General features: G+C 41.1%; 1 protein-coding gene across 2 annotated transcripts in view; it reads left to right on the forward strand.

Annotated features, from left to right (window-relative positions):
• LOC140714316 (synaptotagmin-11) overlaps positions 1 to 17,841 on the forward strand; it is a 79,624-nt gene that overhangs the window by 26,004 nt on the left and 35,779 nt on the right. The window contains exon 1 of one of the 2 annotated variants that reach the window (XM_073025460.1): positions 14,075 to 14,187. The exons of the other annotated variant lie outside the window; for it this stretch is intronic. Within the exon in view, the coding sequence (XP_072881561.1) occupies positions 14,157 to 14,187 (31 nt within the window). The 5' untranslated portion in view covers positions 14,075 to 14,156. Of the gene's footprint in view, positions 1 to 14,074; positions 14,188 to 17,841 lie in introns of those variants that run through there. 2 annotated transcript variants of the gene reach the window in all.

Raw genomic sequence — 17,841 nt, forward strand, 5'->3', positions numbered from 1 at the left:
GGATCCAGGTGAGGATAGGTAATGGGCAGCTGGAAGAGGGGGAGTGGTAATAGCGATAGACGCTGGAAGGTGATAGCTGGAGATGACAAAGGCCAGTCGATGGCTCATGGACCTCTGGTTCCCACCTCTTGAAATCAATAATCAACTCCTTAGTCTTGAGTGAGAGGTTGTTGTGGTACAGCTCATCCAGATTTTCAATCTCCCTCCTGTATGCTGACTCATCACCACCTTTGGTTTGGCCAGTGATAGTGATATTGGCTGCAAATTTAAATGTGGTATACGGGCTGTGCTTAGCCTCACAGTCATATGTGTAGAGCAGGGGGTCAAGCACATAGCCTTGTGTCGCACCTGTGCTGATGGAGATTGTGGCTATTAAGTGTCAGCCCAGTAACCGAAACTCGACACCCACTCTTAAATGAACCAAAAATAAAACGGAAAAGTACAAGATCTAATCATGTACCATTTAGCTTATAAAAAGAAAGCCTTATTTCATCAGCTGCAAATTAAAAGGGATCAACAAACCTTCTCTGCCCTTTATAATCTTGTATAGAACAAATGGTTGAAATAAGAATGCATAAACACCTATTAAAACAATATCACAGTTAATAGAAGCGATTGACTGACACGGTGTGCTAACGTGACATGTTCCTCTAGAGGAAATCACCTTGCATGTAAGTTAGTGCAAAGCTCCTCAAGAAAATCTATGCATTGAAGTTCTCTTTGTTTGCAGACAATTAGAACGGGCTGTTAAATTGTAAAATTTCCTGGGGTCCTTTATCCAGATGCAGAGACTAGGAGAGTGGTGATGTTGATATTGGCATTGGGTGATTATTGTCACATAGAGAACATGGAACAGTACAACACATTACAGACCCTTCAGCCCATGGTGTTGTGCTGACTCTTTAACCTACTCCAAGATCAATTTAACCCTTCCCTTCCACATAGCCCACCAGTTTTCTTTCATCCATGTTCTAAGATGCAGAATGAAGTGAAAAAGCTGCAGAGAAAGTGTAGTGCAGGTAAACAAAAGGTGAATTATCATTACAAGGTAGATTGTGAGGTCAAGAGTGCATCTTATTGTACTAGAGGTCTATTCAGGAGTCTGATAACAACAGGATAGAAGCTGTCCTTGAGCCTGGTGGCACATATATCCTCTGCCTGATTGGGGGGTTGAAGGCTGATGGCAGAACACAGTATGTCTGTGGTGGGTGAGGAATTTGTTGCAAGAGGTCGGAGTTAAGGGCAATAGGATAACATGGACTGGAGAGTAAAATGGAAAAGTGTGCTAAAATGTAATAGTGTGGAAAAGGATTTGTATTCCTATAGTGCCTTCCATGATGTCCAGGAATAGAGAAGTCTATAAAAATGGCGGATCCATCACAAAGACCTCCCCATCACTGAGCACATTTATAAGGAGCACTACCACAAGAAAGCAGCATCCATCATTAATGACCCCCATCAATCAGGCCATGTTCTCTTCTCACCAGGATGTACAGTAGCCCTAGGACCCACACCACCAGGTTCAGGAACAGTTATTACCCTTCAACCATCAAGCTCCTGAACCAGTGTGGATAATTTCACTCAACTCAACGCTGAACTGATTTCACAACCTATAGATTCATTTTCAAGGACTCTGCAGCTCAAGTTCTCAGTATTATTTAATTTTTTTTGTTTTGTTTTTATTTGTACATTAGATGTTTTTCAGTCTTTGTTATGTATAGTTTTCACAAATTTTATTGATTTTTCTTTATTTTCCAGTAAATGCCTATAAGAAAATAACTCTCAAGGTAGTATATAGTGGCATATATACACTTTGCTAATAAATTTACTTTTATCTTTGAACTTTGATCTCAAGATGGCTCAAAGCTTCTGCAACCAATGAATGACTGTAATGTGCAAAACACAACAATAATTTGCCATCAGACAATAACCCAATGATAAGCAATGAAATAACTGGTCTTTATAATCTGTTTCAATGATTTGTTTGGAGACTGGCTAGGTTGGGAAACACTTTGTCTTATTGCATGTAAACGTATAAAATTTTAAAGGGATTGGACAGGCTAGATGCAGGAAGATTGTTTCCGATGTTGGGGAAGTCCAGAACGAGGGGTCACAGTTTAAGGATAAAGGGGAAGCCTTCTAGGACCGAGATGAGGAAAAACTTCTTCACACAGAGAGTGGTGAATCTGTGGAATTCTCTGCCACAGGAAACAGTTGAGGCCGGTTCATTGGCTATATTTAAGAGGAAGTTAGATATGGCTCTTGTGGCTAAAGGGATCAGGGGGTATGGAGAGAAAGCAGGTACAGGGTTCTGAGTTGAATGATCAGCCATGATCATACTGAATGGTGGTGCAGGCTCGAAGGGCCGAATGGCCTACTCCTGCACCTATTTTCTATGTTTCTATGTTTCTATGTACTGCCTTGCAAACACTTAAGAGCCATGGTTTAACTTTGCATTCCTGAGTGGGATAGAGGTGCATTGAGTAGAACTGCTTCCACACTGCCTCTCAGACAAGGGTTCAATCTGGTGCTGACTGTGTGACAGTATCAGGCATGGAAACTATCACCAGATACTCCCCATGCATAGAGCAGTAAGTTTGTCTTTCACTTCTTCCTCCATGCAAATCTTAGCCTTCACTTCTGTGATAGATGTCATTGTCTTTTGAAGGCCTTTTAACCTGCCTCATCTTCCAGGAGGACAAATCAGAATAGTACTTGAACACTGAATGGTAGGCGGTGGAACACAGGCCCATTCCTTTGAAGTGGCACCACAGGTTGATAGGTTGTAAAGCAAGCTTTTGGCACATTAGCCTTCATAAGTCAGGACTTTTATATTGTCTTTGACTTCTCTTGTTAATCGTGGTTCTGCCATCTTGCCTTCAGAATGCTTCTTCCTCTTTGGTATGTATGTATGTATACTGTGCCTTCTGAATTGCTTCTAGAAATTCCAGCTTTTTTCTGCTCTGCTGTCATCCCTGCCAGTGTTATTTTCCATTTGGTTCTGGCCAACTCCTCTCTCATGCCTCTGTAATTCCCTTTACTCCACTATATCACTGATACATCTGACTTTGGCTTCACCTTCTCAAATTTCAGGATCATCCCCTAAGAGTTCTTTTACCTTAAGCTCTCTAATCAATTCTGGTTTATGTCAATGGGTATCCAAGGGGAAACACCCCACTGTTTACATCATAGTTGTTGAAAGCCAGTCACCCCAGATTCAGGGCATCACTGCAGGAGATACTCAAGCCCAGAATTTCAGTGTGACCAGCCACATAAGAATAATAGCTCCAAGAGCTCAATTGATGTTGAGTGCCATGCCCTGACACCCAGAAACCTCTCCACAATCTACAAGGCAGAGTTCAGCAGCCCATTGAAATACTCTCCACTTGCCCTGGAGGATGCAGGTGCAACAGCATCCAGGACAAAGCAGGCTCCCATTATCAACCCAATTAACCACCGTCAAATAGTCACTCCCTCCCCAACAAGCACACAGTGGCTGCAGTGTGCGCCATCTACAAAGTGCTCATCCATGTGACTTTAACAGCAGTACCCAACTCTACCATCTTGGACAAGCACAGTGGATGCATGTGATCATCTCCAACAGCAAGCTCCACACCAAGCTTCACACACTCCTAACCTACAAATGTCTTGTACCTGTGTTCTAGAACTCCCTCCCCAGCAGTACTGTGTAGAGAAAGTTCTCCCTGAGACCACTATGTTCTGAAAAAAAACACAAGGGAAAGGAATAGATGCTAGCTGGTCTTGCCAGCAATAGTCTGTTCCCACTAAAATTAATTTTAAAAATCTAGTTTCATAGAAAATGCATTTAATGGATGCTGGTATAACTATTGTTTAATGCATTTATTTCTGCAAATAAGATGTCTAACTTAGAACACAGCCAATCGATGTGATAAATAACTATCGGAAACTCACATAACTTAAGAGAATGAGGTTTAATCTTCCTTGAGTAAAGCAATTTGCTTTATTTTCTGGGAAGAAGTGTGAGGAAATAATCATGCCATTTTCAGTCATCTGTTAGGAAACTATGAGTTCAAGGTACAAGTTGTAATGGAAATTTATTAAGGGTAATGAAGAAAGATATGTATATAGATTACACACACACACACACACACACACACACACACACACACACACACACACACACACACACACACACACACACACACACACACACACACACACACACACACACACACACACACACACACACACACACACACACACACACACACACACACACTCAGTTAATCAGGACCAGTAAATTTTGGCTGAATTGAGCACTGCTCCAATTAGTTGAAGTATCATGGAAATAGTTAAAAATATATAAAAAAGTCAAATTACCATTTAACTGAGTAACAAATTATGTATTTAAATGAAATTCAGAATAAATTAGAACATTATCAATACTATTACAGTACTATAAAACTGTGTATTAGTTTATAATAGTTATCGACTGATGAATTTATCCAGTGTACACTGGCACATTCTTTTCATTGAGTGTATATGAACAGAATCAACATAGACACCTAGTGCAGATAATGGACTGCCTGCATACATTGCTATCAATGATTGCATCCTCCAGCTTCTCATTTTCACTGTAAAATTCAAGATGATTGTTAATACCTTCAAATTCTTCATAGTTCCTAATTTATTGAAGTGGCAAAATCATTCCATTTTCACTCCTGGCCATCTCTGGCATCTCCGCGCCTGAATGCTTGAAGTACAGAGGGCAAAGCAGTTCTCGTTTGACTTACTGCTTATTTCTCACCAACGATCAGTGACAAATATCACTGCTTTTTGAACCTAAATGCATGCAACTGATGCCACTTAAAAACTGTTTGCTGTAGTGTCTAATAGCCATACAAGTACATATGTTGGATGCTAGTTATAAACTATTCAGCAACAGTCTCCTGCCCCAGTTAAGTGGCATAGTGTCCCAAACAGAGGGAACCTCAGCTATTTTCTCAATTAGTTTTTGTTCTTTATGAGTTGCCCCAATTAACTGATGGCCCAATTGACCAGAATCCTCTGTATACATATACATAATGGACACTTTTTTAGCTACACCTGCACATTGGCTCGATACAGCACTCCAATAATATCTTTATTAAATGTGCATGCATATATAAATATATATACCCACACACACATATAGGTTACTCGAAGTGCTTGGTGGACACAAGAGCTGCAGATGCTTGAACCCAGAACAAAATAACCATCTGCTGCAGGGTCTCAGTTAGCTAATATACCATATCTTATGTTTTGGATATACTATATTAATCGTGTAGATTGTCCGGTATGGGTTTCTTTAGAAGCTAACTCTGTTAATAAATTTTCTATTATTTCTCTTCTTGGATCCTCACTTCTTTTATCTGTAAGTAAACTAACTGATAATTTAATAGTTAAACATACTCTGAGGATCTGGATACAATTTAGGAAACACTTTGGTTTATTGAGGTTCTCCCTTTCAAGCCCCATTTATTCTAATTTTTTTAAACCCTCTATAATTGATTTAGTTTTTAAGGAATGGGACAGATTGGGTATTAAATGTTTTCAGGATCTGTTTGTTGAAGGAAACCTTTGTTCATCTGAGCAATTGTCGGCTAAATATAGTCTACCCAAAACTCACTTTTTTAAATATTTACAAATTAGAGATTTTTGAAGATCTCAATTATGTTACATTTCCTATAAGCTCAGATAAGAACTTACTAGATGTAATTTTTAGTCTGACATCTTTTCATAATGGTTCAATATCTAATATTTATGGTATGTTACTGGAGCCGAGGAATGTTCCTTTAGACAAAATTAAGAATCTTTGGGAACACAATTTACAGACATCAATACCTGAGGAAACTTGGAATGAAATTTTTAAACTGATTAATACTTCATCACTATGTGCTTGTGATTCCCTCATACAATTTAAGGTGGTACATAGAGCTCATATGACTAAGGATAAGCTATCTCATTTTTATTCAGATATATCTCCCTACTGTGACAGATGTAATAATGGAGAAGCCTCATTAATTCATGTGTTTTGGTCCTGACGAATCTTGAAAAATATCGGAAGGAAGTTTTTCAAACTTTTTCCTTACTTTTTAAAGTAAATTTTAAGCCTAACCCTCTGATGGCCCTTTTTGGTATTGATGCAGGACAAGATATTAAATTGAAGGTTTCTGATTTACATATTTTGGCCTTTAACTCTCTTACAGCTAGGAGGACACTTTTGTTTAAATGGAAAGATGTTTTTCCTCCTCCTCATGCTCAATGGTTATGTGACATTATGTCATGCTTAGATTTAGAGAAGATTCGTTGTTCAATTTCTGATTCTCGTCAAGACTTTCAAACATTGTGGGGACCTTTTCTGAATTATTTTCAAAACCTCCAATTCTTTATTTTAACTCAGATGTTGGCTATTATTAATTTTTATTATATAAGAAGGTATTTACCTTCTTTTCTCCTTAATGAACAGCTTTGGTCTTGGTAGGGGTTAGATTACAAGTTTACAGATGATACCACTGTAGTGGGCTGCATCTCAAATAACAATGAGTCAGAGTAGAGGAAGGAGATAGAGAGCTTAGAGAGAGGGTGCCATGACAACAACCTTTCCCTCAATGTCAACAAAACAGAAGTGCTGGTCATTGAATTCATAAGGGGGGTGTTGCGCATGCTCCTGTTTACATCATAAGTGCTGTGGTTGAAAGAATAGAGAGCTTCAAGGTTCCTTTGGGAGAGCATCAGCAATAGCCTCTCCTTGCCAATCACATTGATATCACAACCGAGAAAACTTATCAAAGCCTCTACTTCCTCAGGAGGCTAAAGAAATTCGGCACGTCCCCATCGACTCTTACCAATTTTATCTGAGGCACCATAGAGGCATTCTGGCTTGGTGTGGGAACTGCTCCGCACGTGAACGCAAGAAACTGCAGTGTTGTGGAGTCAGTTCCGCACATCGCAGAAACCAGCCTCCCTTCTATGTTCTCTGTCGATACTTCAGGAAAGCAACCAGTCTAATCAAAGATTCCATCACTCCAGACATTATCTCTTTTCCCCTCCCGCATCAGGCAGAAGATAGGAAAACCTGAAAGCACACCCCACCAGACTCAACAACAGCTTTTATCGCACTTATCAGGCATTTGTTCGTTAAGTTTGTTGTGTCAAATAGCTTCTGACAACCAAGTCCAGTCCCTGGCCTTCACATGTGGCTTAGCCACTAAGTCCAGTGGAGCCCTACAGGAGTAGGGACAAAGGTGGGTTATTGGCACCTTAAAATCAGTCGCTTTTGCAGATGGGTCTCATTAGCTGTGGTTGGCAGCTCATCTCGGAGAGGGAAAACTCTGATCTCAAACCTCGGCTGCCTTGCAGCTATACCCACTCAAGGGGAGGGATTCGGGAGTAAACTCTGAGGAGAAGTCCGCAGCTGGAGTCCCTAAGGCTGTCCAATTCTTGAGTTCAACACTGATTGGCAACTCCTGCAACTGGTATCAGTCTCTTTAGATTCCTCAGCTTCGTGGAGAGGGGGAGCCTGCTGTGTGGACACTAGCTTGCTCTCAATATCGTACTGCCCTGGCTTGCGCACCAGTTTGCGTATCATGTAGACAGCTAGGACACAATATTCATGGTTGACCCCAACCAATGGAGGGCCTCAAATATCCAGCATTTGATGGACTTCTTGTAGTCTTGAATTCACACTCTACCTCATTATGATCTTGCACTTTTTGTTTACCTGCGCAGTACTTTGTTCAGCATTCTTGTTGTTCTACTTTATTAAGCTCAATGCACTGTAATGATTTGATCTGTATGAACAGTTTAGGTCACCAAATTACAGGAAGGATATTAATTAGGTTGAAAGAGTGCAGAGAAGGTTTACAAGGATGTTGCCGGGACTTGAGAAACTGAGTTACAGAGAAAGGTTGAATAGGTTAGGACTTTATTCCCTGGAGTGTAGAAGAATGAGGGGAGATTTGATAGAGGTGTATAAAATTATGATGGGTATAGATAGAGTGAATGCAAGCAGGCTTTTTCCACTGAGGCTAGGGGAGAAAAAAAACAGAGGTCATGGGTTAAGGGTGAAGGGGGAAAAGTTTAAAGGGAACATGGGGGGGGTGGTTCTTCACACAGAGAGTGGTGGGAGTGTGGAATGAGCTGCCAGATGAGGTGGTAAATGCAGGCTCACTTTTAACATTTAAGAAAAACTTGGACAGGTGCATGGATGAGAGGTGTATGGAGGAATACGGTCCAGGTGCAGGAGAGTGGGACTAGGCAGAAAAATGGTTCGGCACAGCCAAGAAGGGCCAAAAGGCCTGTTTCTGTGCTGTAATGTTCTATGGTTCTATATAAGAGAAGCTTTACATTGTATCCTAGTGCTACCTGGCTGTATCTGACAACTTTGTTGATGTAACTTTCCTCCTTATATTGGAAATATAAGGAAATGGACAGTCAGCATTTTGGGCCAAACTTCTACATGTAGGATGTTGCTGGGCTTCTCCACGGAAGGAGCTGTTCCACTGGGACAAACTTCAGTCAGTCTATGGCCAATGTCAAATTGAATAATTAGGGCTTTGTTGTGGGTAGAATGGGTGGGAAGTGGGTGAAGAGGAGGATGCAGGCTCCATTGTGGAAAATCACTAGGTGCTTGTGGAGCAGACTTGATGGGCTGAATGGCCTAACTCTGCTCCTATGTCTCACGGTCTTATGGTCTTATATTGCTCTAACAATTTATGATGTAAATCTTCATCTTCAGGATGATATCCATATGCAATTTAGGTTTAGTAATTAGTAGTTCATTGGACCCAATTAAAGGCTTGTTCCTTCTAAACTGAGTGATCCTTTTAGAGCAGCTTATAGAATTTTATTGATGTGATAATAACACTTCTAGCTGTCTTTCCTCACTTGAAGTGTGTCACTCCACTGAGTTCAACCTCATTCATTATTTTCTGGTATAAAAATAGTCTTCCTCTGTCATTACAGCTCAAAGGGAAATGGTTATATATTTGCTTTCAGGAAGTGAGTGATGCAGTTATGAAAGACACAAGTTAATATTTCACAAGGCATCAGAGATAAAATGGAGTGAGAAGCGATCCACTCATTATGCAATAAAACCTTATCCACACCCTCAAAGCACAGGCTATTTTGCTTCTAATTGCATGGGAATAAACCAGACACTCTGTTACGCAGGTAACTGATCGCCACTAAGTTTTCAACTGCAGACTGCATGCAGTGTTCTAACTTTACATTAGACCTTTACACCTTGGTGGTTTGCTTGGCCTTTCCTGTCTTTGACCTTTTAAGTTAGAACAGCATGCTTGGTTATAGAACCCATTGAAGTGTACAGCACTGAATGAGAGCTACTCAGCCCATTGTATCCCATGCTGGGGCAATACTGTACACACAAAGTACTGGAGGAGCTCAGCAAATCAGGCGGCATCAATGGATGGGAATAAACAGTTAATATTTCGGGCCAAGACCCTTCATCGGTCCTCCACAGATGCTGTCTGACGTGCTAAGCTCCTCCAGCACATTGTGTGTATTGATCTAGATTTCTAGCATCTGCAGTACCTGGAACACATTAAAAACATATCTTGCAATCGCTGTGCCTGCAGTCAATGAACGACACAGCATTAAATTGAACTGAACTTTCCTAGGCTGTTTCAATGACTTTATAGTTCGATGTTTTATATTCAATGTTTTGCTTGTTTTTTTGGTGCTTGCATGAATTGTTTTTTTTTTGCACATTGGGTGTTTGATGTTTTCTTTGAACGGGTTCTATCGTGTTTCTTTTCCCTAGGTTGGGAACCCCTGCTCTAGGGAGTCCCTAATAATTAGTGTTTAACTAAAACAATGGTTGATCAAATCTCTACAATACCGGGAAGAATTATTTTTCATCCATGATGAACATGTAAACTATATGGAGAAAATGAGTTGCTTCTCCTTAGGCATGAATAACACAAGGTTCATAGAGACATCCAAAATTCTGTCAGTGAATAGAGAAAGTATTGTGATTTAACCGTGATTTAGTGTAAATGGGCAAAGAATTAGGGAGATGTAGAAGATTTTTATTTACTTATTGAGGTAGAACACAGAATATACCCTTCTGGCCCTTCCTTTTTTTTACACATTGGGTGTTCGATGTTTTCTTTGGACGGGTTCCATTGTGTTTCTTTGTTTCCTGGCTGCCTGTGGGAAGACGAATCTGAGAGTTGTATACCACATACGTACATTGATAATAAATGGAACTGAAATTTAGATGCATTTTATAACATGAATTGAGCAATATAAGTGCATACAACCGAAGAGAAATGAATATCTCTGATGATTATCTATATTCAATGGAGGAATTAATGATGCTAGACATTGATGGGCTTTTGTTTTTATGTGTGTATATTTGTTTAAGTATATTACCGTACTAAGACAGTATAACATCACAGAGTAATAGTGTACGACAGGACAGAAAAAGGCCCCTCGATCCATCTACCTGCACTCAGACCATACCCCTCATCCATACACCTATCCAAACTTCTACTAAATGTTACACTTCAATTGGCAATCTATTCCACATTCAAACCACCCTCTGAGTAAAGAAGTGCCCCACCCCTCCCAGATTCTGCTTAAATGTTTCTCCTTTCATCCTAAATCTATGACCTCTAGTTCTAGTCTCACCCAAATGGAGGGGAGAAATGCCTGCATGCATTCACCCTGTCTGTATGGTTCATACTTTTGTATACCACTTTAAGATCTCAAGTATATTTTAAGTCTGCCATGGCTTCATCTTTGATTAGCAGTAAGGTATGGACAAGTCAGAACACTGTAGACTTAATGAGAGGCCTACCTCTGGATGAGGAATTCCCAAACCTTTTTTATGTCAAGGACCCCTCCCATTAATCGAGGGGTCCGTGGACCCTAGATCGGGAACGCTTGCTCTAGGGAGTCCCTAATAATTAGTGTTTAACTACAACAATGGTACAATGGTTGATCAAATCTCTACAATACTGGGAAGAATTATTTTTCATCCATGATGGACATATAAGCCTTATGGAGAAAATGAGTTGCTTCTCCTCAGAGACGAATAACACAAGGTTCATAGAGACATCCAAAAATTCTGTCAGTGAATAGAGAAAGTATTGTGATTTAACCGTGATTTAGCGTAAATGGGCAAAGAATTAGGGAGATGTAGCAGATTGTTAGTTACTTATTGAGGTAGAACACAGAATATGCCCTTCTGGCCCTTTGATTCATACCACCCAACAACCCCCGATTTAATCCTAGCCTAATCACGGGACAATTTGACCAATTAACCTTCCAACCCATACATATTTGGACTGTGGGTGGAAACCGGAGCAACAGGAGGAAACACACGCGGTCACGGAGAGAACATACAAACTCCTTACAATCAGTGGCGGGAATTGACGGTTAAATTTCTTGATGCATGGATTACATATCAAAAGAATCCTATTTCAGAATATCAAGCCCTGTTATTATTAGCAATATGGTATTGAAGTGAAATTAATTTTAATCTTTTTAATATTCATAGAAAGTCATAGTGTCATACAGCACAGATACAGGTCCTTGCTGACCAAAACTGAAACTAGTCCGATTTGCCCATGTTTGGTCTATATCCCTCTAAATGTTTCTTATCCATGTACCTGTTCAAGTGTCTATGTTTAGTTTAGTTTAGATTCACTGCAGATCAATTTGATGTGTAGATTCACCTAGAATGAAGGACTCCCCAATAAAGGGAGACTGAATTTAAAGGATTGTGAAGTAATCTCATTGCTCTAAATCTTGCTGTTGAAATAAGTAGAACATAGAACAGCATAGCACAAGAACAAGCCCTTTGGCCCATGAGGTCTGTCCAAACACAATGGCCAATTAAACTCTATCTCTTGTGCCTGCACATCATCCATATTCCTCCACTCACTGCATTTCCATGGATCTAACAGTCTTTTATACACCACTACCATATCTGCTTCCACCACTACTGCTGGCTTTCTGTTCTAGCACACTGTAATTTTTTAAAAAAACTTAACCTCTCTCTTTAAATGCATGTCCTCTGGTGTTTGACATTTCTCCCTTTGGAGAAACATGTGGTCTATCTCAACATCTCAACATCTTCCTCAGCCACTGACACTGCAGAGACAACAACCCAAGGCTGTCCAACCCCCTCCTTATAGCCCATGCCTTCTATTTCAGGTTTCATCACGGTAAATCTCTTCTGCACACTTTCCAAAGCCTCACTTCCTTCCTGTAACAGGACAACCAGAATTGAAAGAGATAAGATTTGTGATCCCTTCAAAAGGCAATGTCTCAAAAAGGCAACATCCATCATTAAGGACCCCACCACTCAGGACCTGCCCTCTTCGTCTTGCTACCATCAGGGAGGAAGTACAGGACCCTGAAGACACACTCAACATTTTAGGAACAGCTTCTTCTCCTCTGCTATCAGGTTTCTGAAGGATCCATGAATCCATGAAGTTGTGTTTTTGCACAACATTTTTTTTACACACAATCAGTGGCCACTTTATTAGGTACCCCCTGCACCTAAAAAAAGGCCACTGAGTGTATGTTCAGGGTCTTCTGCTACTGTAGCCCATCCACTTTAAGGTTCAACATGTTCTGCATTCGGAGATTCTCTTCTGCACTCCACTGCTGAAAAGCATAGTAATTGAGTTTCTGTCGCTCTCCTGTCAATTTGAACCAGTCTGGCCATTCTTCTCTGACCTCTCTCATTAACAAGGCATTTTCACCCACAGAACTGCTGCTCACTGTTGTTTTTTTTGGGGGGGGGGAATTTTTTGCACCATTCTCTATAAACTCTAGAAACCATTGTGCATGAAAGTGCCAGGAGATCAGCAATTCCTGAAATACTCAAACCACCCTATCTGGCACCAACAATCATTCTATGGTCAAGGTCACTTAAATCACATTTCTTCTGCATTCTGATGCTTGGTCTGAACAACAACTGAACCTCGTGACCATGCCTACATGCTTTTATGTATTGAGTTGCTTCCACATGGTTGGCTGATTAGATATTTGCATTAATGAGTAGGTGTAATGGAGCACCTAATAAAGTGGCCACTAAGTGTACATTTCTTATTGTAACTTTCAGTAACTTTATGTATTGCACTGTACTGCTGCCGCAAAACAACACATTTCATGACTAAGGCAGTGATAATAGATCTACTTCTGAAGTTAAGATAGTAGATCAAGGTGACACTTGTTTCCTGGCGAACTGAGGAAGAATTTATTTCCTTGAAGGGCTGTGAATATCTGGAATGTATACAGTATACCCTGAAATTCTTACTCTTCGCAGACATCCACAAAGTAGGAAAAAAGCCCCGAAGATTGAATGACAGAAAAACATTAGAACCCCAAAGCCACCCTCACTCACAATCAAAGCATCAACTCTCCCCCCCCCCACTTGTTCTAGCAGAAAGCATCAGCCTTCCACCCCCACCATACACCATCCACCATGCAAGCAACAGCAAAGCCCCAAGACACCATGATCTAGAGTCCCAACAGGATGATGGTGTACTTGGAGAATGCCAGAGCAAGCTTAGGGTTATCTGTGATCTACTGTTTCTGCTTCATACAACTAAGTGGTAACCTTTTTTGCAATTGAAGCATCAAAGAAGTTAACATGTGCAAACATGTGAAATTAGTTTGCCCTAGATCTGATCTGTAAATATTAACACTCTCTCTCAAACGCAATTACATAATGATAAATATTGCTATATTTATCGATGTGGTTCAAAGGAAGGTCATAGCTCTTTTAGACGCTCTGTAGGGTTTTGTTTCTGTTCAAAAAGTTCACGTGAATGGCCTCAGTCAGAGACAGCGAGCGAACAATCGAGCAAGTTAATGTTAATCTAAGTTTACTTTTTAAACAATGTTATTTTGCCCGCTCCTCCCCCCACCCCGCCCCGGAGAGTCTGTGGATATATTTCCATTGCCCTTGCTGATATGAGCAATAAGGAATGACATCTGAGCATTTTCACAGGGGAACGGCTGACGTAAGAGGCCAGTTAATGTGGGAGCTTAGCTAAAGCTGCTTGCCTTTCTCTCAGACTTTCTTCTGTCTCAGCAAGAGTGTCTACTGCAACATGAACTTTGTCACTTGGGAAGCTTAAACCCTTAACTGTATGGAAACTTCTACACAAATCAACGCAGCAGGTAGGAAACTGGATATCTGATAATTTTAAGGACTTACTGTCCTTCATGGCAATTGGTTTGATGAAATCAGTTTGGAAGCTCTGTTTCTTGAATACTGACTGTGAGCTCCACATTGCATAGACAAAGTTGTTCCATACAATGTTTTAAACACAATTGAATATACCTTTTGTTTGATAAAATGGATTCTTGATCTCACAGTCTACCTCATCATGGTCTTGTTCCTTGTTGTCTGCTCTGCCTGCACTCTCTCGGTAATTATAACACTATATCCTGAATTATGTTATTGCATTTTCCTTCTACTACCTTGATGTACTGTTGCACTGAAATGGAGTTTAGAAGAACGAGAGGGGATCTCATTGAAATCTATCAAATATAGAAAAGACCTAAATTGAGTGGCTGTGGAGAAGATACTTCCCATAGTGGGGGAGTCTAGGACCAGAGGGTACAGCCTCAGGATAGAAGGAGGTCTCTTTGGAACAGAGAGGAGGAGGAATTTCTTTAGCCAGAAGGAGGTGAAACTGTGGAATTCCTGACCATATATGGCTGTGGAGGCTAAGTCATTGGCTACATTTAAAGCTAAGGTTGATAGGATCTTGATTAGTAAGGCATCAAAGGTTATGGGGGGAAAGGCAAGGGAATGGAGTGAAATCAGCCATACTTGAATGGCGGAATAGACGCAATGGGCTGAAAGACGTAATTCTGCTCCTGTTGTCTTATGCTCTTCGACTGAACACAGGTTGCTGGTGCTATGAGAAGAAACGTTGGCTCGTTACATATAACAATAATAGACTAATTACCAATTGCCACATGAATTGACAGGGAATAGAAGGTTACAAAGCACATATAAGCAAATGGGTCTAGTTAGATTGGCATTCTGATCAGCACAGACATGATTGGCCAAAGGGCCTGTGCTGTTTATGTACTATTTATATTCATGTTTGTTCCTCTGTATCTTTCCCTCATCCACCTGCCTCTTCAACCTGTGTTAAACACTCGATTTGACTATCCCATCCCACTCCCACCAGCATCCCATGTTTATTCTGCAGACATGAAGCATCCCCAGTTCTAGTGCCTCCTGTCTCCCAATTTCCTTCATCCGATTCACTCATCACCCTTTCACTTGGTGACCTACAGTAGCTCCCAATTAAACAATCTGTGACCGCTTTAAAATTCTTGCCCTTCTTTTGAAATGCTTCCCTGTCTTTGTAATTTCATGAGAAATAGAGGTGATACATAATTCACTCAAGAGATTCAGCTGATGCTGGAAATCCAAGGTAAAATGCCGGAGGAACTCAGCAGATCAGGTTAGCAGCCAGTGGAAAGGAATAAAGAGCTAACATTTCAGGCCAAGAACCTTCATCAGGACTAAAAAAGGAGGACGAAAAAGCCAAAATAAGGTGGTTGGGGGAGTGGGGGAGTGGTTTGGAGTTCAAGATAGAAGGTGATAGGTGATGCTGGTGGGAGAGAGGGGTTGAAGTAAGGACCTGGGAGCAGATAGGTGGAAAGGGTAAAAGGCTGAAGAAGAAGGAATTTTATAGGAGAGGAGTTGAGCACAGGAGAAAGGTAAAGAGGAGGACCACCAGGGAGAGGATATAGGCAGGCGAGGAGAAGAAAAGAGGTAAGAGGGGAGCCAGAGTGAGGAATGGAAGAGGATGGAAGGGGAAAGGAAAAAATGACTAGACGTTAGAGAATTTTGAATGGAAGGAAGATCTTCTCCTCCTTGTGTTTGTTTTATTGTTCAATAAGGTCACCACTAATGTTCTAACTTTGCACTATTTTCATATATTAACATCATATTACTACTAATTTCCTTTGATTTCTTTAACATCTGCTCCCACTAATATCTGTACTATCTCCTACAATAGTTCAATATCAATAATTCTATTTAATATCGGAGACTGTATACAACATACAACCTGAAACTCACCCTTTCTATGCCTTCACCCCTCATTCTTTGCATTCCAAGGAATAAAGTCCTAGCCTCTCTAACTTCTTCCTGCAACCAGGCCCCTTGAATCCGACCGATGTCCTTGTAAACCTGAGTGGATGATCGGGCCACTTTGGGCTCGAAACTGCTTAATAGGAATTGCTATTGTTGCACAGTGAATGTCGATCATGCTGCTTTCTGTGTAATGTGCCCCTGCCAGTAGGCTGCAGGGACTGTCCAGATGAGGGTTTACCAAGTGGAATACCCAGGAGGCAGATCCTCCCTCAGTGCTGGGCCAATGGAGGGAGTCTGTGAAACATTTCCTTTCGATCTTACAACAGCTCCTATCTCAGAATTAGAATTGGATTTATTATCACTGACATATGTCATAAAATTTGTGGCTTTCAGTAGTACAGTGCAATCGATAAAGAAGTACTGTAAGTTACATCAAGAATTATATACAAGTATAGTGCAAAAAGGGTGCAAAATTGAGAGGTAGAGCTGCTGGGTTCATAGGCGGTTCAGAAATCTGATGACAGAGGGGAAGAAGCTTCATCAGGTTCCTGTACCTACCCCCCGATGGTAGGGATGAGACGAGGTGAGATGGTGAGGAATTAAACTCCTAGATGGTGAGGACCTTAATGACAGAAGCTGCCTTTTTGAGGCGCTGCCTTTTGAAGATGTCCTCTGCGGTGGGGAGGTGAGTGCCCATGACGGAGATAGCTGAAGTTACAAGACTCTTCAGCTTTCTTCCTGCTTTATTTGGAGCCTGCATACCAGACTTTGTTGCAACCAGTTAAAAGACTTTCCACGGGTCGCCTGTAGAAATTTGCTGGAGTTTGTGGTGATATACTAGTCTTATAAGACTCCTAATGAAATATAACCATTGCTTTGCCTTATGACACAATCTTATCTGTGATCTATGGGCAGTGTCAGTTCATGAGCAAACCTTGAATCTCTGAGGTCATGCTTTGTCATTCCTTCTTCATCTGCTTGCTCAGATAGTATATGCAAAAACCATTGATGCTATCCTCATCCACATCTCCTCCCATGACACGAACATTTCCCGAACATTCACGTTCACCCCATCTTTCTGCCGTCTTAACAGTGATCCTCTTGTCCTTACGTACCACCCCATCAACCTCCGAATCCTGTACATTTTTCTCCGCAAAGTCCGCCATCTCCAAAGGGATCCTACCACCAAAAGCATCTTTACCTCACTCCCACTCCCCCCCCCACTCTCTACTTTCCACAAAGATCACTCCCTCTGTGATTTCCTTGTCCATTCATCCATCTTCCCGGCACATCCTTGCAAGTGGCCAAAGTGCTATTGCTGTCCGTTCACCTCTGTTCAGGGCCCCAAATAGCCTTCCAGGTGAGGCATCACTTCACCTGCAAATCTGATGACATCATCTTGGGGGGGTGCTCCCTCAATGGCCTACTCTATTGGTGAGTACCTGTGGCAAATTAGGGGATGCTTCATCAAGCTCCTTTGCTCCATTGTGAAAAGCAGAACTGCTAGGTAGCCAAATATTTTCATTCGGATTCCCATTCCTGTCTGACATGTCGGTCCACGACTCCTCTTATGCTACGATGAGCCAAACCTCAGAGTGGAGGAGCAACACCTTATATTCTGTTTGGGTAGCCTCCAACCTGATGGCATGAATATCAATTTCTACCTCCAGTTAAAATATTTCCCTCAGCATCCCCTTTCCTTCTATTTCCAA

Source organism: Hemitrygon akajei, chromosome 21, assembly GCF_048418815.1.
Source record: "Hemitrygon akajei chromosome 21, sHemAka1.3, whole genome shotgun sequence".
Lineage (NCBI taxonomy): Eukaryota > Metazoa > Chordata > Chondrichthyes > Myliobatiformes > Dasyatidae > Hemitrygon > Hemitrygon akajei.